The sequence below is a fragment of the Amphibalanus amphitrite genome, unplaced genomic scaffold (assembly GCF_019059575.1).
Source record: "Amphibalanus amphitrite isolate SeventyFive unplaced genomic scaffold, NRLGWU_Aamphi_draft 000125F_arrow, whole genome shotgun sequence".
NCBI classification, from domain to species: domain Eukaryota; kingdom Metazoa; phylum Arthropoda; class Thecostraca; order Balanomorpha; family Balanidae; genus Amphibalanus; species Amphibalanus amphitrite.
In genome coordinates, this window is record NW_024881620.1 from 652395 (window position 1) to 677068 (window position 24674).

At 52.3% G+C, this 24674-nt stretch overlaps 3 protein-coding genes across 6 annotated transcripts in view; all 3 read right to left on the bottom strand.

Annotated features, from left to right (window-relative positions):
- LOC122381709 (filamin-B-like) overlaps positions 1 to 10282 on the bottom strand; it is a 95655-nt gene extending 85373 nt beyond the window's left edge. The window contains exon 1 of the mRNA XM_043366198.1: positions 9780 to 10282. Coding sequence (XP_043222133.1) covers positions 9780 to 10131 — 352 coding nt within the window. The 5' untranslated portion in view covers positions 10132 to 10282. The remainder of the gene's footprint in view (positions 1 to 9779) is intronic.
- A 959-nt stretch (positions 10283 to 11241) lies between these two features.
- Positions 11242 to 24641, bottom strand: LOC122381696 (beta-1,3-galactosyltransferase 6-like). 4 transcript variants are annotated; one of them, XM_043366176.1, is made up of 3 exons: positions 24457 to 24641; positions 13579 to 13783; positions 11242 to 13254 (listed from the first exon to the last, which is right to left on the bottom strand). In XM_043366176.1, the coding sequence occupies exons 2-3, from the start codon at positions 13759 to 13761 to the stop codon at positions 12439 to 12441; spliced, it is 999 nt and encodes a 332-aa protein (XP_043222111.1). In that variant the 5' UTR covers positions 13762 to 13783; positions 24457 to 24641; the 3' UTR covers positions 11242 to 12438. The 4 variants fall into 4 exon arrangements, with proteins under 4 accessions (XP_043222111.1, XP_043222112.1, XP_043222114.1 ...); XM_043366177.1 differs by lacking the exon at positions 24457 to 24641 and adding an exon at positions 24326 to 24441; XM_043366179.1 differs by lacking the exon at positions 24457 to 24641 and adding an exon at positions 14893 to 14910.
- Positions 16717 to 19146, bottom strand: LOC122381710. Its single transcript, XM_043366199.1, has 4 exons — positions 18763 to 19146; positions 17387 to 18394; positions 17074 to 17206; positions 16717 to 16739 (listed from the first exon to the last, which is right to left on the bottom strand). Exons 1-4 carry the CDS (start codon positions 19144 to 19146, stop codon positions 16717 to 16719), a joined length of 1548 nt encoding a protein of 515 aa, XP_043222134.1.
- Positions 24642 to 24674: the final 33 nt, after the last annotated feature.

Below are 24674 nucleotides of genomic sequence, written 5' to 3' on the forward strand. Positions count from 1 at the left end.
CTCACGATACGGTGTCGGAACGCCAATGACTGCGCTCTTCTACAGACATACGAGCCGAGAAAAGTGAGGTTCACCTCGCACCATGTGCTCGCAAGTCACGTGACCTGACATTGCATGGCGTGATGATTTCCGATCGGGAGTGGCGGCATTTATGCCAATCCCCGGAAATGGGACCGATACATGCAACAATGGTGGTCAGATGCGGTTCACCCTGCGCAGTGCGCAGTCACGACCTTTATCTGATTCAAAGTTGAAATAACGCGAAACCTACAGGAAGGAACACTTGTCATGCTTCAGTCACATGTTCAAACTGAGGCGTATGAGACCGTTCAATGACAAATATCACACAACTAACACCAATACCTAAATACTCAGGATTGCTGTACGAACAGAAATACGAAACAAAACCGAGCAATTAAACTAAATCAATGCCTGTGGAGAACATCTTACGGGGTCAAACGAGGAACCAGCTGTGCTTACCAAGCAAAAATAACTTCTCAACGAAAATAGCCACAGTTGCTGTCACGCTGAGTGATCCAGTTCAACCCGACAGTCGGGTCTGCAGACAAGATGGTAGGTGACCTCCCGTGAGACACGGGCCATGCTACCGTCACGTTAGCTGAGCACCGAAAGGCGTGTGTGCTGACCGTCACGTTGGACGGTTTACTGGCCGACGGCAGACCGTTGCAGTGTGGTGACTCGGGGCCGTAGAAAATTGGCAGTCTATAGGGCGAACGGTGATTGATAATGCGATATTTGATGATTGACTACAGCGGAATGTTTTTTGAGCAGATACAGTGATATGTGTTAGCTACCGTTGCGAGCAAATAAAATGAACAATGAAATCAGCTAACAATATCTTGATTAGCGAAGGGCATGAATGGTCTAGGACATAAACCCCAGATGTTTTCATCAAATTCGCCAGAAGGCCTTTCACGACCTGCACGTCCCAATACGCACCATTACCAATACCTTATCACCCGCGATACGCAAGCAGAAGAGCTGAATGTCCAACCTGAATACCGACCACGCGTTTACCCTTCGCACGTCGACAGCTTTTCCATAATGTCACCCAACCGTAGCGGCCTGTCATCGCGCGGTCACTGGGCGCTGCTGAACGCCCAGTCACGGTCACGAGACACAACTCACGAGTCACGAGTCACCAGGGGCGGCTCTGCGGCACCGCTGCGGTTCGCAGAAGACTCTATGGGAAATGGAAGTGGCGCGGCCCTGTGACGAAACTGCACAGGAAGTGTGACACGCATCACCAGTCATGGGCATCGTCGCTCGGATTCTTCCCTCAGCGGAGACAACTGTCTTCAAAGCGAAAAGTGACAAAGTCGTTATGCTAATGCTGCACGTTAAGCTAACTGTTCTTTAATGAGTTACACATTGCTATGCAACTGGTCATCATTCACTAGCAGAGCCTACTCGAAAAGTATAGGTAACTGGTTTACTACATAAAAGATTAAAGAAACTTAAAATGATTGCTTAAGTTGGCAATACATACTTATATATAGACGTTCAACATAGTGTGAGAGTCCTCGACTGTAATATCCATATGTTCAATACACCTACATAAACACCAACGATGACCATGCTATATAGGAAAAGTCTGTCCAAATTTATGACACATTTGAAAGAACCTTATTGACCTTTGCCGATGTGTCATGCCCGAAGTTAACAGTTCAACAGCCGGATCGGATGAAATGTCACGTTCCAAACACAGATGAGGACATCTGTCTGACATCTGTCACAGTCAGAACTCAGACTACAGCTTTACTGGTCTGAAGTGTCACGGGTGCAGCTGGTGATATGACTTCATGATATTCACAGCAGCCACCTAGAGTTTGCTCATATCCGTGCACCAGCTGATTCCGCCACATTCCTGGACCAGACAGCTGCCACAGCTGGCCGTCCGTAATCGTCTGTACAGGAACAGATCCACAATCTGTGCGTTGGCGTCGGCAGCGGCCGGCGGTAGCTCGAAGGCGGGTCCAAGGCTGGTCCTTGCCGCCTCTGCCGAATGACCTTCCTTCGCACACTCACGCACGCACCCAGCCCGACGGCACCTGGCCGCCGCGGCTGCAGCGAGCGCGACACATTCGCCGCTAAGCTGCAGTGAGCGCGCCAGGTTCGCCACCACGGCGCTGCAGCCGCCGTTCCTGTCCCGGTCAGAAATGGCGGAACCACCGCTGCCGCCGCCGCCGCCACCGGCCGCCCCGTGCCGCCCGCTCCTTATTTGGCGGCCACTCACGTGCCAAAGTGAAAAGGGCACTTGGCGCCAGAAGTGGTTCGCAGTACCTACAGAGCATGGCACGCCAGAGGTTGAATGAGAGAGTAGTTGTGCAAGATCTGCTGCGTGTTGACTTTCTAGCAGCTTGTGGGCACGTCTTTGCGAACGGCCTTGCCCTTCTTGGTGGAATATTTACATTGGATTATATGTTTATCAGGAGAAGCAGACACTGAACTCTCTCTGAAACATTTACATTGCGATTCGATTATTTTATAAGTTAACTTGTTCTTGGCATGGCTGAACAAAACACAACTGCACTTGCAACAGTTAGCTCTTGCATAACACAATTTTGAAGCTTATCAGCTGCAAAATGGCTGACAGTACCATAAAGACAGATATGCCAACTGGCATTAGCGCCTTACGGCATGCTTTATTCTATATTTCGGCGTTGCGGAGAGAACATTCACGGGCATGATGTAACAAGACTATTCTTTCCTCAACGATAGCGGTCTAATTCACAGCTGGAAGTCACGGCTCTTGTCGGAGACTCGCGAACGTGACCGCCGATAACAGCGTGCAACAGCCATATGCCTTCAAGCAGGATATGACGGTTTTATAACCAAACATGCACCATCCGGTCTATAGCGCAACGCTTGGCATGATGTCGTACCCCTGCTGATACTTGATAGCTGACCAAGTTGAATAAAGAAAGTAACAACTACCATAGCAGGCACGTATAACGAATTTGCATCTTTGACAGCAGAAAAAAGGCGACGAAGTGCCGCACAATTTCCTTGATTTGGGTAATTGTTCCCAGAACGAAGCATCTACTCAATCAAATCTGGTAATATGTGATTGATCCGTGGCCCTTGTTCCACCGGCCTCTGTCGCTGCATACACCGTCAATTCAGCGTAAACAGGCGTCATCAAACGCAAACGACCCTCACGCACTTCAACCATCGTCACATTCATTCACTGCTAGCGCCATCCGCCCAGTAGCGTGCGTGTGTCTGCCGCACGTGCCTGTGCCCCCTCGCCCCCCCCCCCACGTTGACACAGTCCCCCCTGCACCCCACGCCCACCGCTCCTCGCGCCTCCCGTAAAGCGTTCGCCGCCGCTTTCCATTGTTGTGTTTGGCGGCGGCTGTTGCGTCACCGGACGCCCCAGCCGGGCCGGCCGGCCGGGCGGGCGCGCGGCTACTCTCCTGTGCGGCGTCGATCTCACTAGGAGACTGCAGCGGCCGCGCTAGAAAGTAGCACCGGGCGCCGCCCGCGCCGCCGCGCCGCAGTGACGGCCGTCGGCGCCGCCCGCCCGCGCGCTCGGAAAACGAAAGTGCCGCGCCGCTACACGGTGACGTCACGAGCGACGTCATAGGTCGATGGGTGGTGACGTCACTGGTTGAATCGGCGCTGGGTGAGCTGGAATGTGATGACGAATCGTGCGTTTCCGGTGAGTTGGGTGAATCTTTGAAAGGTCAAGATGCAAATTAGGCTGACGCGGCCCGCGGCCGTCGAAGTGTCTCGAGAAGAGAGTATATTCCCTACCCGTATAATCTGCGCCTGTAATGATGAAGCGAAGCACCATCTCGCTACTCCCAGGAGTTTCATCTTGATGTTGGAAGTTGGGTCACAAGCTACCTACATTGGGGAATCTATCGGACCTGGTTGTATAAGCACTAAGACAAATTTGCTTAACAGGATTTCGAAGAATGCGTGGGCTTACACAGCAGGGACTTTGGAGATTTGTCTACATACATCTGAGTACTGCATAGCACGGTGTGGCTGAAGGCCCTGAAAACGGACCGCTTACATACACCTGAGCCTAGGCCAAAGGACAGACACCTGGGCTTGGGATAGTCTATATTTGTCAAATCTAAGCCCTGATGGTCCACACGAATATTCAAGTGGATCAAGTGGATAGCGGATTCAGAAGAAAACATTACCTCGACATTGGTTTCCACCACATCAGGTTAATATTGCTTCGGACTGTCAAGTTCTCGTCCGTCTAATGCAGCACCAATATCCTGTCTGGGTAACGGGCACCGCGCCCGATTTCCCTTCTTCCAATACGAGCTGGAATTGTGTCGAGCCGTGTCCCCTCCACCCAGTTCCACGCTATACCTCCCCGTATCGGCATATACGGCCTTGCTCGTATGGATGAACCTCGTCGCGATCTACCTGGTCCCTCGTCACGGACGGTCCGCCTGCTATAGTGACGTCACGTCTACACCACGCCCACATCGCGTGGGCGGAACGGCTGGCCGTCAGGGGGCGGGTCCTGAGCCAGACTTCTGAGGACCGCCGCCGGCCGCCAGCGGGGAGCGGGGGAGGTTAAACGGCCGCAGCGAGCGGTCTGCCCGGGCAGGGCGGACCGGGACTGCACTCGGGCGGGTGTGGGTGAACGCCCCTGTCTCTGCGTAAAGCGGTGGTAGAAGTTATAACCCCAGTCGGCAGATTAGAAGAGAGGGTGAGTGAGCGCACCTGGGTGTAAAATAACACCTGGGACACATTGATAACCAGAATAGGTTGCGTACCTAATATTGACAAAAATGCACCCCATTACAGGTAGCTAGAACATATGCGTGCGGTTGTCATGCCGTTTCAGCTTTTAGGCTTTGACTTTGTCACACTTTGTCTCACCATAGTTCTATTCATAGCATAGGTGCGAAACTGCTTTGCATGCTAATGTATGCCACCCAAGACCTGCGATCTTACAAAAGGGAACATCTTTCTGTGCCTGCGCGCAGCGCCCAATAACATTTTGATCGCGGTCCTGAATAATGATTCAACGTTTCCAGTATCTGATGGATGAGTTGTTACTTAGTCCCTATATCAACCTGCGTTCACTTGAACGCCTCAGCCTGCCACTGCCGCGCTGTTATTGCGCTGTCAGAGCCCGCCTTCACCTTTGTTCTTGGCGCTACCGCAACACATCGTGCTGGCCTTGCCCGTGTGGATGCGCCCGGCATCGGCCGGCCGAGCGGTGACCTTGTTCAGACTGACCTCGTGTGACCCCGGCTGACCTGGGAGCACCGCTCACATCACCGAGATCCGTCCCAGTTCCCACTGTATCATGGCGGGTGGGGAGGGGGCCCATCCGCGTGGGAGCTGCGAGCTGGCACCGGTATACCGCAGGCAGCAGATCTTCATCCGCATGGAATCACAGAGACGTCGATTCACATGGCCCGTTCGTTAGATGTGTGTCAGTGATCAAGGAGGATAGCATTCACTAGGGTGATTTACCAAGCATAGTTTACTGACTATTTCATCAGTCTTTGAAGATGCAGTGATTAAATTGTTGCAATATATTGGGAAATGTTAACGGTTTATTCTTTCGAGTGGGCTTAAAGAACAAACTTTTGCCCATTTCAGACGTTCGCTGAATGGTCCGTCGCGCTTTTTAACCGCTCATAGGTGGAAACAATTACCTATATCATGCGTATACCTACATAAGCAGTAGCACCCCATGTGAATATATGTATGTCTCAATCAACTTCAAGGCTGAGTGACCCAGTATGAGTGCAATGTCACGCCGGAATGGAATAAAAACCGAAGGATGGAATGCTGTTCCTCTATGTGGCTTGATGGGTCATGTCAGCAGCTCAGAAAACACGTGTACGCCTTGCAGCACAATGATGCTAGGCCTAATTAAATTACCAAAATAAAACAATTTTACAGCAACTAATAAACTAATAAATAACATGCTATACCATCGTTCCACGAACTTGTGTGTTATTTGGCGCCAAACTGCAATGAGAGTTAGTCAAAAGGCAGGTCGAACATAGGGCTGACAAAGATCAACTCCTATAGCAAGTTGCGATGTCACTTTGCAATCAATTCAAAGTCGGTGAATTATCATGAGTTAAATGTGAAACGTTTTGACGTTTTAGTTAACATTCAATAAAACGCTTAACGTTTTATTGAACCCAATTCGACCAAGTCATCAATGCCGCTGAAGCTGAAGCTCGAGTGAAACAGCTCGGCAAGGACGTAATTAGCGTAATTTTATGCCAGAAGCCGTCTAACTGACTTCCAGAGGATGATTAATTAGGTTCAGTCAGTCAGCTCGAATTGGATGAGCATGGCCACAAACCACTAATGGGCGTTTCTGACTGTAGTTATACGCCGAACTATCCGTTTTAATACCGCTTGTGTATCATATTATAGGCATTCGTTTCACTGAAGCGTTTAAGTATCTCGTCATATTTACATTCAGACAATGTTGCAACTAAAAATATATGAAACGTAAGTTAGCTACTTAAACAGCTTTCCCTATTCTGCCCATGATTCCGCTGATTGCAGTTAGTATGTATGCAGTGCACGTTACTTTCCACAAAAGATACAGCAATAATCATGCGACGACCTTCCACTACCGTATGCCAGCCAATCCCCTGGGCTCAGTCCATCACTCAGCATCGCTGGCTGTGCCCCGGAGCGCCGGGCGTGACCCGCATTCTGCTCCAGTGACCTTACCCGCATGGTGCCCCTCCCTCCCTATTTACCAATCGCCCTCCCCCCTCTCAGCCGAAATAGGATGACTAGCGGCCAGGGCAACCCCCGTCGGGGTGTGTGGCGAACCGTGGGTTTCGGCCGATTTCAGGGTTCACAGCACGAGCGTAGCGACTGTTTTCAGTTCGGATGGGTGCACATTGTGAATACGGTGGGGTGGACGCAAAAATGCGGTAGCTGGTCTAACAGAGCCGTGACTGTGATTAGTGCTGCGATTCGAAGGGGTTTTAGGCATATGAAGAAAACGTGAATTGGTAGTGAGCGATGCAGGCAGCAATGTCTCAAGCTGGATGGCAGGGCCCACACCGGGCAAAGCTCTGCTACGCCTCATTTTTCATGAAGATACATCAGCGCAACTTAACACCATTGTGACATCCATGTCACCTCACGCCCTCCAATAGAAAACAGCTGTAATTTGGCACTCGCCGCTGTCGCCATGCCGTTCACCTCATTCGTTTCCCTTCCTGATGAATGCAGCATGACTGTGTGTTTCCCTTGCCGGCTCACGGCTTCTACCTGGTGGGCCAATTTTCCTCGACAGCAGGCAGCCGGCGCTCCCTGTTAGCAGGAATAAATGTCTGCAGTCGTGCGCGCGCGGCGGTTAGACGTGTCAGCGGGGCCATGTGCTTTGTCTAGCAATGAAGTGATGGTGTGTGGCCATGGCGTTTTTTAAACATAATTTTTGGCATCTCGTCATCGTGCTAAATATGTTTGCTTATCACTTTTTAAGGAGCCGAATTCCTAGCACCAGATGACGAGGAGCCGACGGTCCACCGTTGACTTGTTTATTATCTCTCGACCCTTTCTATCGGTTCCCTGAATGACTCCATTCTCATCAGGTGACCAATCACCTCATTCCTCGAGGAGAATAATGACGTCACTCCCCGGTGGGGATAGGCTCGGATTACTCACCTCAGCTGTGACGTCACTTCATCCAAGTCATCTGACCCGCAGCGATCTCGAGTCATTTAAATAAACCATGATTGATTCGGATTTACACCACATGTCTGGTGAGTGATTTACATTTGATCGAAACAGCCACGCCCACATCTTTAATTAATGAGTAATTCTAATTCCAGCAAGTCTACCTCATGCCGATATAACGTTATGATTTCATTTCAGGTTACATAGTTTTAGCATCTCACATGCTCTATCTCTCTCTCTCTCCCTCTCTCTTTCTCTCGCTCTCGCTCTCGCTCTCGCTCTCTTCCTCTCTTTCTCTCTCCCTCTCTCTTCCTCTCTCTCTCTCTCTCTCTCTCTCTCTCTCTCTCTCTCTCTCTCTCTCTCTCTCTCTCTCTCTCTCTCTCAAAATAGACCCCACGGACACATGACAAATCTTCCGGCACAGTAGACATCTCCCCACGACACAATAAACGCCTCCCACCGACACAAGAAACGTCTCCCACCGATACAACAATGGACAAACGTCTCCCTCTCCCAACGACACAGCAGATATGTCCCACCGACACACCGAACAGTAAACGTCTCCGTCCCATCGACACAGCAAACGTTTCCCACCGACACATCAAACGTCTTCCACCGACATAAGAAACGTTTCCAATAGACAATAAATGTTTCCTAATGACACAATAAACGGCTCCCACCGACACAAGAAACATCTTCCACCGACATAATAAACATCTCCCACTGACATCTTCCACAGACGTCACCCAGTGACATAAAATAAACGTATCCCACCGACACAATAAACGACTCTCAACGACATATCAATAAATATTTCCCACGGACTAAAAAAAAAACTTCCAGCGACGACAAAGCACACGCCTTCCACAGACGCAACAAGTGTCTCCCACCTCACATGATCCACGTGATTGAACATAACCCTTACACTCACACGAGTCGGCTCTTCCCGACACAAAGCACAGCTGCAACATGACAAACAATTCCCATGCGTGTAAACGACAAGAAAGAACTCAATTATACCTTCTACAACTCAATTATATAGACGTCTCCCTTTTTCATACAGCCTGAAGTTCCGTTCAGAATCAACGGCGGATGGTATGGATTCTCTTTCTCTTCTCTCCTTCACAATGGACGGCACTTGCATAGCAATACCTACAGGTGCATAATTATGTATGCCATTGCACATCTCTGCAAGGACTACAGTGCCTCCTACACGAGCATTCTTCCAGTGAGGCCCTGCAGAACTGGCTCAAGGTCGCGACAGGGCCTCTGGAAGAGAGTGAGGGCGGATGGAGGCGGCTGTGGCAAGCACATTACTCTGGGGCAGTAACAGGTGCGTGCGATCTAATCCAGAGGATCTGATGGAAATAGCCTTGTTGCCTGCCTGCTGACTGACCTTCGCTACCATTGCATGAAGCGGTTTTGTTGCAGCTGAGTCGTGTCAGCTCTGTCACTTGTCAACCAACGCTATTCCTGGAGCCAGACCTGTTCTAGCATTTCTTATTACTTTAGCATTTCGATACAGCTTTCAATCAATCAAGATTATTACTTAGTGGCTGCCGTGTGCTCCCGAATGACAGGTGCTCCTCCAACCATGCATGTGGAACACTATCCTTTGATTCCATCCAATCTCTATGTGACGGCCTGGAGCTCGTGCATTGCAAGGTATCCAGGTATGCCGTTCAATGCCCCCTCCGTGCGCAGCCTCCCCCCCCCCCCCACTGTCTGGGCTGCGCCGGTTTTCCGCCATGGCGCCTCACCAACCGAGCGAGACCGTGAGGGGGAGGGGAGGGGAGCGGCAACCGCCCCTCCCCACCTTCAGACGGGCGGACCAAGTTCACGCGAGGTGGAACTCGGAAGGCGATGACTGGCTGGCTCTCACCAGAGAGGTAGGGACTGATCTCAGAGGGAGGGTCGTGTGCTGAGGGCCAGTACATCTTGTGGTGAAACGTGTGCAGGGGTCGCAATGATGACATCATCGTGCATTGTCGCCGGCGATGCAACTCCCCTGGAAGGCCCCCAGCGAGGGGCACACCGTATCAGTATAGTTAGAGCACTGACACTACAGAATCGGCAGGTGGGTCTATATTCAGGGGAAGAGGAGCACTCACCGATGTTGACTAGTTTGATGCCGTCCTGCTCGATGGCTCTGAGCGCGGTGGTGACATTCTCCAGCCACTGGTGCTGGTTCATCGGGCGCGCGATCTTCCGCAGCTTCTTCTGCTGCAGGATCTCGACGAGGGTGACGAGGCAGACTCCGTCTCGCAGGTCCTCCACCAGGTCCTCAACCAGCAGCCCCGAAGGCGCCAGCTTCTCGTTGACCCAGTTCTTGAAGGTGTGCGCCTGGATCTCGATCCAGACATCCTCGTTGCCCTTGATCTGCATGCCACGCGCTGCATGTCCCTCCGGACTGCGGGCCACCAGGCCACTCTGGCTGATTCCATACTGGTCTTCGTCCGCCATGGCACTGCTGGCAGGCGGCGCCCGCTCACTCACGAACACACCCTCTGCGCTCGCGGCGCGTACTTCCACCCTTCGTGACGGTTCGCTCAGCACTGAGCAAGCGACTTTCACTTTCAGCCGTCTCCGCTAGAGGCTCTGGCGTCGACGGCACTCGACGGGATGGGCGAAAAACGGGCGAAAAGCCCGCTAGGTATGGTATGATCGAGTCGGACGCAAGTGGGCACGTTGCTTGAAGGCAGTTGAGACTGTCGATGGTGGAGGTGCGATAAACAAACACGCCTTTTGCTATGAGAGTGCTGCTCGATTACCAGGTGCGCCCTCTGCTGTAGAATGTGGCGTCGGCAGCTGAGGTCCTATTATGACATCGGCCGCTGGGTTGGAGGCCACCAGGGGATTGCCTTATATAGACGTGCCGCGGCCGACAGCCTTACACCGGAGTGATTCCTCAGTGGAGGATAGAAGTGGCACCTCCTGTAAGCTTCCTGTGGCTGTGGCAGCTCACAGATGGCAGCAAGTTGAGGTCAGAGAGCTGGGCCCAGCCTGCAGAGCGGACCGACATACCAAGGACATCCTGCCGACCCGCCCTGATCCACCGGCGCGGGGGCGAACCGCTTCCACGGGTGACGTCACAGCACGTGCCAGCTGAGGGCCGGGTTCGTGCACCTGTCAAAGGGCCAAACTCTGCCTTATGTTTGACAGTGGATTTACAAAGCGTCACAAGTCTCATGGTTGCTCCGAGGGTTAGAAATCTAACGAAGCAGGCGCGGATACGTTGGAAACAGTAAAACAGGTGTTCCGTTATCATTAATCTTCCTGAAGAATCCTTAATTAACGCCACCCGGACCATGCGACAGATGAGCCAGAATTAATGGAAAGACGCACGCAAAATGACGCAATTGACACACACACACCGGCATATTGCGGCGAATAAACATATCAGTATATGGCAAACACGGAAGATAGGCCAAAATTTTGAGCTCATGGCCCATCGGTTCAGAGCAAATATTGCAGCTTCAACCAACAGTGACGTGATAAGAGCAAACTCGACTAATTTCGCAGTGTCCCTCATCACAGAGAATTCAACCGATCGACCAGGGAATAACGCATGGATAAAAATCAATGTGATTTATTCACATAATTTCGGCTATCACAAATAATACCCTTCATTTACAAGCTTACGTTAAAGATCCAATGAAATAAAATATCTAAGAAGCAGCCAGACCTTCGAAAAACTGTTCTGGAAACACGAATCACAAATTGGAGCAGAATGGACGACTAGAAACGACCGCGAACCGGAAACTGAGAGAGACATTCAAATGTTAAAACAACGCTTACATTCTGCACAACCAATACATTAGTAACGGTCTGACACAACATTGAAGGTAGCACTGGTGGGTTAAAGGGCAATCCTATAAGCAACGCTAACTACAAAAGTGTAGGTACAGTCCTAGCGCTATCAAATCGCGGTGTTTTTGGCACCTTCACGCGATCACAATATAAGTTACGAGATGGGTGCGATGACGATGTTCATGAAAAATGCAGTACCTATACCAATCCCGAAATGCAGTCATTGATCCATTCTAAGCTGGATGCCGGTGGCAACGAGCACTTCTACTGTCACAACCGTACTATAACCTCAATCTTACATCTATCGTAATGCTAGCGATTATACTGCATACATACAGGGCACCATTACCTACAGCTCTCATAATAAATAAGTAATATGTCACAAAGTCAATGTCACTACAGGAACTATCAAAATAATGTCAGCAATACATGCTACTCACATCAATCTAGAAAGTCATTGATAACTCGGCAGCCTACCAGTCGCTACACAGAGCCTCGGCCCTCACGGTCGATTGCTGCCATCTACCGTCAGACAACACAAACCAAAGTGTCCGTCACTCACCACACCTCACCACTAAAAACGTCTTAGATAGTCTTACCTCCAATGTGTCGTGATCGGAGGAACTCGTAGCTAACGACGGGTAAGATCTGGCTTAAAATGCTGATTACGAACGCCTTCCTCAGCTCGTGGCTATTTCGGTAAAGCGTCAACTTTTAAAAACATTTCGTACAAGTCTGGCAGGAGTCACCTTATCAGACATACGGTGGCACGAATAAAGCCTAAGTATAAAAACAACTACGTCACTTTCACGATCGTTACCAATTCATCACTAAAAAGTGAGCTCCATTAGGTGATACATACCTATCACTGTCACTTTCAGACAAGAGAAATACACTTCCTTGAGCCGCACACACGATGAAATGAAGACCCATCCCCGACCTCCCACTAAACCCATTCACTCACGGCAGTGACGTATCCGTGACCCGTTTGCAGCACTGTGACGGCGGCACGGACGCGTTATACACGTACGATCCCCGGATCCTCTTCTCTTTGTCGCAGAGCACGCCGCGTCGCTCCAGAGTACGATGCATCTCGGTCATCTGGGCCACACTGTGCTTGTGCGTCACCAGATGACGGTTGTCGCAGCCCCGCGACTCCCACTCAGTGTCGAAGCGCGGATCGTGGCGCCTATCGATGGCCAGAGGTGCCAGCCACGCACCCACTGATACGTCCTCACTGTTAAAGCGGCGCAGGTGGGGCGCGGCCGTGGCGAGGTATGATACCAGGTCACTGGAGAGGATGTAACCCCCACCCAGCGCGTACGGCAGGTACAGGTCGCAGATGTCCCACGAGGGCTCTGCCCACTTTCCCGTCCGACGGGGTCTCGCGCGGCCATCGAAGAAACCCATATAAAATCGACTCCTGGGCGCCGACTCCAGTTCAGTCAACAACGGGCCGAGCCGGGCAAAGGTGTCATCATCACACTTCATCACATACTGGTGGCGTGAGTGCGCGGCGAGCCAGACGAACGCGGCCAGCACCTTCTCGGTGAGCTGGGTGTAGGCGTCGGTGACGTGCGGTAGTATCAGCAGGTCTCCGTGACGGCTCTGTTCGGCCAGCAGGCGCGAGTGCTGCTCGGCTGGCAGCGCGGCGCCGCCCAGGACGAACCAGTGGCGCGCCGGGGGCGGTGAGCCGCCGCGCGGCCGCAGCCAGGTGGCGCGCAGCGTGTCGCGCCGCTCCACATTGTCGGGGGCGGTCAGCACGAGCACCACCAGCTGGATGAAAGGGAAAGAGCGGGGGCATTACCGACACTGCAGGAGAGCTGCTGCTAACTGGATATGATAATGTACAATGCAGAATTATAAGCAGAGCGGCAAAGTACAAACTTAGTGAATATGAATGCAATGACTGAGCTACCACCTATCATGCTTCAAACTATTTTAGGGACTGATAAAAGCAAACCTGTCAGCTACTTTAAACTTTTTAAGCTAATGCCACTCCTTATCAGCCAACAAAACAACAAAATTGCAGAATATCTAGGCTCTAGCACACACTTAGTTGATATACTGATTAGCAATCAAAGCGAACCTGGCTCTCACCTTGTACTCTGGTCCATCTGGTTCCGATTGCTTGGACTCTGAACACCTGAGACCTGAACGCTCAGGCTCAAGGATGACCACACTGATGCATACTCCCAGAATGAAACATGCTGTGGCAGTTAGGCAAAACAGCAGTACCAGCAGCCGCCTCTTGAGGCAGGGCCGCAGTATTGCAGGAGTCATCTACCTGGGTGCTAGGAGACTTCTGAAAGGGCAAATAATGCAATTACTACTAATGATACTTCTAAGATTGTGTTGTAAAGTTGAACACTTCTGCTCATATAAATCAACATTTCAATAAAAATATGAAAATGCCTCTTTTCTTCTCAATAAAACTGGTACCTTGTCAGCTGCTCATAAGGTTAAATAATTATTATTTGAAGGCAATAGGCATACTATACTGAACAAATTTCCATGATTTTAAGAATGCTTCCCGACAAAACCATCTCAATCTACTTATTTACCTAAGAGAAGAAAAACAAATTAAAATGCTGATTTGTAGATTGAGCAATTGTATGCCAGCAAATTAAGTTTGCATTGCAGACAACCAAAAATCTAAAGAAATGTTTCATAGCTCTTTCATACAGTGTCAGAAAAGTGGTTTGGGGATCTAAGTTCACGGAACAAAATTTTTGGCTGCTCACGGAACAAAAATCCTGAAGTAAGGCACTATAGGGCCATGCGTATTGTTATAGGTACGCTTTAAGTATAAAGATATTTGCCAGAGTCTCAGTCAAAAACAGCAGCTTCTACATATAAAATAAGGGTTCAAGGAGCGCAGCAGGTTGTGGTCTTACAGCCCAAGTGTTAGACTTATTTATAACTAGTTAGGAAATCTGGACATGTAGGTAATGGATGACCACTGATGCTAAAAATTATTCATGATGGAAAATATACAAATTATTATTAAAATTGTGAATGAAGTGAGAAATATGAATGGGGTATAAAATATACACAACATCCAGAATATGCTTTTCATGCCACATCTTAACATGAAACAAAAACTGCTGAGTATATTGAAATACTATTTGAAATACATTAAAGCAACATCAAAACATAACCAAGTGGACTGGTACCTACCTACCTATATGGTATCAGTATAAATGGCCTTGTACCTACCTATCCTATCTAATACAAGTTTGACAAATTTGACGCAATCCAGCTTGAAACAAATAACGAACCACAAAGACACAAAAACATGCCAGCAAAGGTCTTGTGCAAGACAACCCCCCCCCCCAAAAAACATGCCACATATGATTATTGATTATATAATCAATAATAGATAATTGTCCACGCGCTTGCCCAAACGGAGACCTCGCACCTCGAGCCTTGAGAAATGGCGCGGAGGCCCGCTGGCGAGGGAAATTAGAGGAAAGGGATTTCCTCTTTACTGGTTTTCAATTTGATAAAATTGATTCAAATTAATGAATACTTCAAAATAGGATATAAAATGCAAAAATAATATAAAATAAATGTATATTTGATGTATTTAAACTCGCACAGAAAATAAACCGACTTTGCAAAAACAACGCTCGGCGGCCGCCCCACGCCGCTCCCACCCGCTCTCACTCAGGACGACTCGCCGCTCATACATTTTCCACAACAAATACCAGCCGCACGCGATAACTCGCACGCGCGCCCTGCACCGGACGCGCCTCCGCACAGCGGCAACTACACCTCCCCCTGATCCTGAGGATCATTTACATCTCTCACAGAAACATCCTTGCGGAGGACGGCGGGTGCGCTGACTTCGCCGAGGAGCCACGGCAGGAGGCTCCGGCGCTGGAGCGTCGCATAACTCCGGCCCCTGCTCGACTGGAGCCGGCTGGAGGACTGGGAGAGACGGGGGATCCATCACGTAGATGGGGTCGTCCGCGTCAATTTCAGCACATGGGGGTGGCTCACTATTTCTGCGCCGCCGCAAATCCCTGACGTGTCGTGGCATACCGTCCACATCGACAACCTGCGGAGAGACCACCGCCGTGACGGTACCCCGGCGGGACGGCTCCGTGCAGCGCGTCCCCCGTCGGCGCACCCACACCGCGTCTCCGACTGTGTATGGGCCCGTCTCCACCGCAGGGAGCTCCCGCGCCCCGGCACCACCGTCCGCGGCCGTCCCTGGCGGAGCAGCCGGCAACCGCACACAGTCACTCGGCTCGTACCTGTACACGCCACAAAACGGGGCGCTGGCCACCGCCTCGCCGTCACGCGGCGTCACATTATACAAGTGCACCGCCTCGGCGATATCGCACCGTTTCCGGGCGGCGATCACTTTCACTGTCCGGTGGCAGCGCTCGATGACACCGTTCCCGCTCGGTGCATGGGCCGCCCGAAACCTCACCGCCACTCCCCAGCGCGCGGCGAGCACGGCAAACGGTCGGCCGCGGAACACAGGATCGTTATCACACAACAGCTCCGCCGGAGCTCCTCGATCAAAAAATATCTCCTCCAGCCGCTGAATAACGCACACACTGTCCTGCCGTCGCAGCGGCCGCCACACAGTGAACCGCGACGGCCCGCAGTCGATTACACTGAGGTACGGATGGCCCCCATAATGAGTTATATCAATGGCCAGTCTGTGCCACGTCTGTGGTACACCCAACGACCCGTGTCGCCACTTTACTGGAGCCGGGTCGATCGCTCGACAGACATCACAATTTGTCACCACAGCGCGTACCTGGTCTCTCGAGACGCGGCCGATACATCGGCGAGCAAAATACAATGTCCGTCGGACGCCCGGATGACCAGCTCGCTCGTGCACTTCAGCCACGCTCTCTGCACCATCGAGGCTCGCGTTTACAGCGTTCGGCTCGTCCGCTGTGGCCGCGCTTACTGCCGACGGTTCACCCACCGCGGCTGCGCTCACTGCCGGCTCGCCCGCGGCAGCTACTCCCACTGCCGACGGCCCGCCCGCTGCGGCCGCGCTCACTGCCGCCGCGCTCACTGCCGACGGCTCGCCCGATGCAGCCGCGCTCACAGCCGCCGTGCTCACTGCCGACGGCTCGTCCGATGCAGCGGCGCTCACAGCGGCCGCACTCACTGCCGACGGCTCGCCCGCTGCAGCCGCGCTCACAGCAGCTGCGCTCACTGCCGACGGCTCGCCAGCCGCGCTCACGGCTGCCGCGCTCACTGTCGACGTCAGATCGTCTCGGAGCCACTCCCTGGGCACTCGAGTCAGTGCGTCAGCGCGATTATCCGCCGATCGAACGAGCGCCACGGTCAGACGGAGCTCCAACTCGATGACCAGCTGACGGATAATCGCCACACGCCGTCGGATGAGCAGCTCACCGCTGGCTTTAGTACGGAGGCGCGCGCGGCCACTGATCGCGTCGTCGATCCACCGCTTCACCGTCACCGAGTCGGTTCGGAGGTCGATTCTCCGTGCGCCCCACGCAACAGCCAAGTTGATGCCTCGAATAGCGGCATCGAGTTCGGCCATATTTATGTGTACAGCGTCGTCTCGCCTGAGCCAGCATGCGTCCTCGATCACCTCACCGTCTGTGTTTTCCAGGACCACTCCGGTGGCCAGCGAGCTGGCGTCTGTCCAGGCGACCACCTCGTCCCCGTCGACACACCACACGCCACGGGCCGGGTCGTCACTGGCGAGGCGACTCGCGATACAGTCCATCTGCACGCGCAGCGCGGAGTCATCAGTGATGTCGTCCCATCCGCGCGTCAGCTCATTTACACGCCGCTTAAGCCATGCAACCGCGGGTCGAAGCCACCCACACACTGGTACGTGGGCCACTAGCTGTCCGCACCACGCGAACACAGATCGGCGAGTCACACGTTCTGGCGGCGCGCTCACGGCATTGTCCCGCTTCCACCGCAGCTGTCCGTTCTCCTCGTGCACCCGCAGGCCCAGGAGCCGCGCTCCACTGGCCGCCCGCTCCGGCGGCTTACAGTCCAGCCCAAACTGCGCGAAATGCGCCACCACGCGCTCGGCACTGGCAATGTCCTCATTTACAAGGAGATCGTCCACATATGGGAGGACGGCACGCCCGATGTCGGGGTCCTGATCGAGCACAGCACGCACGACAGCCTTCATCACGAGGGGCGCGATATTCAAACCAAAACCTAGGCGGGTCAAGCAGAATCGCTGCCCCCGCACCATCACCGTCTGAAACGGCCAGAGTCGCTCCTCCAGGTGCAGCTGGAGGTAGGCACGCTTCAGGTCCACGACCGCCACATTTGCGCCGTGCCGGCGCCACTTGCGGAGCTGTTCCGCGCACACGTCGCTGTCAGCTGTGTGAGCCTGCACAAAGTCATTCAGTTCCCGGTAGTCCAGCACCGGTCGAACTTTCCCCCGATTGCGCTGCTCCACAGCCATTAGCGGCACCAACCCTTTCGGCGGCCCCTGTCGCCGCTCGTCATACGGCACGAGCCACTCCCGCTCTATCCAGTCGTCAAGTTCTGTCTCGAACTCGTGACGAGCGGCGGGCGGCACAGCATACTGCGGCACAGCGTTCGTGAGGCACTGGGGTCCTATCCCATCAGACCATTTCCATGCAACCGACCACTTCCGGTCAGCCGCGTTGAACTGCACCCGGAAGTCCGGCGTCTCAATGTCTGGCGGCGCACGGCACACTGCTCCACAGAACCGCACCACAGAGGGGGACAGCACCGTCACGCCCCCGAGAGCCGAGATACCGCTGACCCCGAGCACCATATCCACGCCGAGCGGCCGCTCCTCCACCACCAGCGTTTCAAGCGCGGCACGATGGCCCGTCGGCGCCTCGACCGTTACACTGCCAATGCCGCTGCATTTCAGGTCGTCGCCGCTGATCGTGGTGACGCGCACCACCCGTCGTCTCCACTGCGCACAGAATGGCGCGTAGATGATGGTGTCGGTGCTCCCGGTGTCGATGAGGACCGTGCACTCTCGTCCGTCCACGTGCAGGCGTGTAATCGGCAGCGCACCGCTCACTGTCGCGCAGGAGAGAACGGCGGTGCTGACCCGTCCCCTCCGGCCCCGTTTTCCGACCGACGCGGACATCTCGCAGCGATATGCCCGGGCTCTCCGCAGGTCCAACATCTCAGCGGACGCGGCACGCGCGGAGGCCGTCCACGCATCGGCACCGGCGGCTGGCCGGGACCAGGCGCCGCAGGTGGGTGGCTAGCCGGCGGCGGCACAGTCCGACGCGCCGCTGCTGCTGCTGCGGAGAGCCGCCCGTCGGTCAGTACAGCGCGAGCGCGCGCCAGCACCGACGACAGGTCCAGTCCATCTGCCCGGCAACCAGCACGGATCATCTGCCGGACGCTGTCCGGCAGGCCTGCCACGAATGCGCATGCCAGCGCTCGCTCCGGCACTCCTCCGAACAGCGCCGCCAGCCGGCGGAGGTCAGCGAGGAATACGTCCGCCGACTCTCCTGGCATCAGTCGCCGAGCGGCGAACGCTTCATAGGCGGCGTACTCATCGAGAGCAAACGCCGCCTGGAGGGCGTCTCTCACGGCCGTCAGCGAGCAGCGACTGGCCGCCGGCAGCTGGGACCATACGTGGAAAGCACCGCCAGCGAGGCGCAGAGGAATCACAGTCTCGGCGGCCACTCCCCTCAGCTGGCACAGCATCTCAGCACGCGCCAGCCAGCTGACCACATCTTCGGTCCCGTCAAACTCCGGTATCAGCCGCGCATCAAAAGGTGCCGAAGGTACCGCGACCACAGGCTGTGAGACGGGTGCCGAGTCTGGCACACCACCATCACCAACCGGCACCGGCGCTGTCACCGGTCGCGGGACGATTGTCGGCGCCACTGCACTTGCCATCACCGGAACCTGGTCCAATGACACTGTCACGTTCGTCGCCATAATGCCGAAATAGCTTGTATTTAAACTCGCACAGAAAATAAACCGACTTTGCAAAAACAACGCTCGGCGGCCGCCCCACGCCGCTCCCACCCGCTCTCACTCAGGACAACTCGCCGCTCATACATTTTCCACAACAAATACCAGCCGCACGCGATAACTCGCACGCGCGCCCTGCACCGGACGCGCCTCCGCACAGCGGCAACTACATTTGACCTCAAGCTGGCTGCTTCATTCCAAATAATATGTTAAAAAGCAAAGGGATTGTATGCCCTAGACAAACATTACTTCATGTAAAAGTGATATCAGCATATGTCGGTATTATACCTGTAATCGGCATCAACTGGGCAAGAATTTTATGCTATGAAAAGCGCCGTCTCTCAACGATTCTAACGGTATCCAATTTTTTATAAAATATAGTCGGAAATGCTTAAACGTTCCAAATTTAGTGAGTTGTTCCGTGACGAAACATGGTCACGGCGTTTCGATAAAACTATATGAAAACGTCTATAAAAACATAAAAAATTGGCATAGAAACAATCAGAATTGAACAATCTACGATTCCATACCAAATTGGAACCGCTTGCAAGCCTATTTCAACCTTTATTCTACCCTTACTTTTGTTCCGTGTCGCGGAACAAGATTATCATAAATTGAGAAATGCACTGCCATTGAAATGCCGTTATGAGGATATGGCAGCCTCACTGAAAGGTCGAAAGAGCGTCTTTTGGGAAATTCGACAAATAATACGCATCACGGTCAAAAGCAGTGTTTAATTGTTCTTGATATCTGCTTTTCCTGCATATAAAGATCATTTTCTGCCCAATAGTGGACGTGAAAGCAGGAAATCGATGGTTACTGATTTGATGAAAGAATACGCAAAAGAAATGGCAGTGTCTACCCCGGGGCAGTGTACCCATAAACGTGGTGTGGATTGTGCATGGTGCAAAGACATTGTGGCAGGGCCTATTTTAACATGTTAACTGGGGTGGCAAAACCCACCCCAGTGGTGCGGTTTTCCACCCCAGTCGTCTTACTTTGCCACCCCAGTGAAAAAAAAAAAACACCCCAAAAGTCTGCCCACAGATATTAGCTGCCGACAATCACGGAGGCGACACATTCTTGGGGCGCAACTCAGCTTGACAGGGGGAAAAGGCCGGCTCACTGAGGTGCCACCACCACCAATGGGGTGCCCTTTTACTACTGGGGGCGCCCTACTTTGATTGGGACACACTACCGGCAATGGGGCGCCCTACCAGCATTTGGGCGCCTACCACGACTGAAGAGCCCTATCAACATTGGGGCGCCCAGACACGATTGGGGAGCCACACCACTATCTGGGGAGTGGGGCGCCAACCACCTTTGGGCGCCCTATCAGAAATGGGACGCCGCACTGTGACGTTCCGCTGGTGCTGGGGCGCCCTAAGTTTCTGGTGCGCCCTACCGGCACGAGGCGCCCTACCACCACTGGGGTGGTGGTATCATATCACCCATCAACATGGGGCGCCCCACTACTCCTAGGACACCATCCAACTCCTTGGGCGCCCTTTCACAATTTGGTTCCGTACCACTCCTGGGGCGCCCTGCCGATATTAGAGCGCACTTAACTACTAGGACACCCTACTATCACTGCGCGCGCCCACCACTATTGGGGCGCTTCCCACTATCGGGGCGCCCTGTCACAACTGGGGCGCCCTATCACAACGGGTGCACCTTACCACAACTGAGGTGCCGTACCACTACTGGGGCGCATTTACTCTAACAGTAAGAGCGCCCTACCGAGACTGAGGCGCCCTGTCACTAGGGCCGTTTCGCTCCTAAGGGAGCTTTACTGGGGCGCCACTCAGGGACGCTATACCGCTACTGGATCGTCCTACTATTATTGAGGCGCCTCACCACAAATGGGGCGATATGTCAGTAGGTATCATTATCATTTATCAACGGCGCATCAATGACAAATAGCAACATACAAATTACATTCACAACACTAGTCACCAATGCATCTTTCTTGGCATTAAAGAGCCACAAGCCCTCAAAATCTGGAGAGCGTCTCAGGGCAGTGGCGTGGCGAGACATTTAGATTTATCTACAATCAACAATGGGGTGAAGTCAGTGGCGTAGCGAAAGGGGTCCCTATGGCCCCTAGGGACCCTCCTTGGGCCTTCCATGGGCCCCTGTCCCCGAAGCTGACGGCAGGGCCCTTCGAAATTTCAAAAGTTCCGGGATGGGCTGTTTCAAATCGGGGACCCCACATGTTATGGGGACTTTATCTACGTATATATACCCTACCCAATTTTTAGGGCGGACATCACCCACCTTATTTTTGATTGGCCTCTTTTAATTTTTATTTAATATTTATTTCTTATAGTTTGGTTAAAGTCCGAGGGGCCCTCTTCAGAGCTAGTGAAGGGCCCTCTGATAGCTTGACGGGGGCCTTCTGAAAGCATGAAGGACCCACCTGATCGCTTGACAGGGGCCCTATGAACTAAAGAAAGGCCCTCTGAATACACGAGAGGTCCCTCTGAACGCATGAAGGGACCCTGATCGCTTGACGAGGGGTCTCTGAGCTACAAAAAACCTCTGAGCGCATAAAGGGCCCTGATTGCTTGCCAGGGGCCCTCTGAACTACATAAAGGCCCTCTGAACTAAAGAAAGGCCCTCTGGGTACACGAGAGGGTCCTCTAGCTGAAAGCATGAAAGGCCGCCTGATCGCTTGACGGGGGGCGTCTGAGCTACAGAAAATTCCTCTGAGCGCGTAAAGGGGTCCTGATTGCTTGCCAGGGGCCCTCTGAACTGCATAAAGGCCCTCTGAATACACAACAGGGCCCTCTGAACGCATGAAGGTGCCCCTGATTGCTTGACGTGGGCCTTCAGAGCTACAGTAAAACTCTCTGAGCGCATGGAATGGCCCCTGATCGCTTGACGGAGCCCCTCTTACTTACCGAGGGGCCCTCTGAACGAGTGGAGTTGCCCTTTGAGGCGAGCTCATGATGGGGCTCTTTGACTAACATCTGAAGGGTCCTCTGTTAGTGTAAAGGAATCGCAATTTGCGTGGAGGGCCCTTCTTGGACCGAGAGTGCCTTCTGTCGGTCTGAGGGCCCCCGATCGGCCTTAGGGGCCCTTTGTTCGTCTGAAGGGGCCTATATCAACTGGAGGGGCCTTTCCCCCACCTGAGGAGGTCCTCTGTCGACATGAGGGGCCTCTGTCAGTCTCAGTGTCCCTCTCCCGACCTAGGAGAGGCCCTCCGCTGTTCTGAGGGGCCCTTGTTCTATGGGGCCCTCGATCGACCTGAGAGGCCATCTGTTGATCTGTTGGTTTCCGACTGTTGGTCTGATCCTATGTCGGTTTGAAGGATCTCAGATAAGATCCACTGTCGATCTGAGGGGCCCCTATCGGTTTGGGGAGGCCCTCAAATAACCTGATGGGCCCTAAGTTTGCCTTACAGGGCCATCCGTCGATCCGACAGGGCGCTCTGCAAGTGCAAGGGGTCTTTTGTCGGCCTGAGTGGCCCTTAGACGGCTTACATGACCCTCAGACGGCTTAAGAGGCTCTCATGGGCTGTAGGGGCCTTTGACGGTCGGAAGGACCCTCATCCGACTTACGGGGCCCTCAGTCCGCCTTCAGAACCGGCTGAGCGACTCTATGAAGCTATTTGTGGGCCTATCTAGCAGGGGCCCATGGACTGCTTACCCCTTCAGTTTTAGCGTTTTTTTTCATTTTTTAAATTTTTAATTTTTGCCCCCCCCCCCCCCTCCAAAGAATAGTGGATGAAATCCGGTGACTTTTTGGATTTTGAGGGGGTTATTTTGGGCCTCTGTAAGTTTGGAACTTCAGGAAATCCTTGCTACGCCCCTGGGTGAAGTTGTTCGGAAGTGAAGTTGGAAGTTGGGGGGGGGGGGGGGTGCCCACACAAGAGTCAGGGGCGCCACCACTGCCTGGCCACCCCAGTCCAATTATCTTAAAATAGGCCCTGGTGGTGAGGACTTTCCATTCAAGTCGCAGGTATGGGTGGTTGTTCGTGATAATATTGATTTATCGTAAGAAGCATCTGATCTCATTCCGTGCACGTGACATGCAGGTGATCATGGTTGAATTGGATGGTAGGTAGGCATCATTCTGTCACGGGCTGATTCTCTTTCGTAAACTGATTCTCATTCGTAGACAAACGGGTCAGAAATGTGATGGAAACATTTATTTATTTCACAAACACACTCAATAGCATACATTTAAGGCACGTATACTGGATTCATTCCTTCATGCTTGTTTTAAAACGTGCTGGATAGTTTGACATGGTAATTGTCAATAGTTCTACCTTGTAAGCACTTCAACTTTGGAAAGTAATCATGACTGGCATTTTGACTGATTCAATTATGATGATTGCATGGTGAAATTGTGGAGCAACTGCTTCTTGTCTGCTTCAATAGTATTTGCAGGATGCTTGCTTGCTGCTTTGGAGATCTGAAAACAGAACAAAGCACAAGTGTCAAATTTTCAATTAACATGTTTCTTTAGTAAGTTTCCCTTTCAGTCCTGTGATGCCCAGTTGCAGTTGATATCTAGTCAGTGACGGAATAAAAAAAGTGATTATTAGCAGTGAAAAATCTCACGGAACAAATCTTCCAAGTTCAAAAAAATTGAGAAAACGGCCACTTTTCTGACACTGCTTTCATATCTCAACCAAGCAGGAAAGAGCACACCAAGAGCAGTGAGCACATCAATTTTTGTGCCAATAAGTAATAATAAGTACCAAAAAGTGATACCTATTATACAGAAGGCTAGGTACTGGTGACATGAATGCTGACTCATCAACTTGTGAACTACGTGTTCACATGGGGAAAGTAATGTGGGATTCCATCTACAATTAACTGTATAAGTTGTGTGCTAACTGATAAGATTCAAGAGAGGATGCTGAATGAAAAATAAGTCAAATTCATTGCTTGCTTACTTGAACTTGAACTGGAAAAGCTTCACAAAAAATGCAGTGCAAGATCAAGATGCAGTGCAAGGTTTGTGAAAGAAGGAAAGCTAAACACAGGACAAGTTCATAGGACATAGCACTTTAGAAAAAAACCCCACCTGTTCTTATTTCACACCGCGATGTTACTATTAGACCACAAAAAGTAAGGAAGATTACACATCATGCTCCTATTATAATTTTGCCAATTTTGGTAATGAAATTCATATTTGAAAGAGATGCGCCATAAATGCCTTTTCTTTACTGCGAGCACAAGCGTCCGTAGCGCAGTTCGGTAGCGAAATGCTTGCCGTTCATTGGTCGACGTTCACCACTTTCG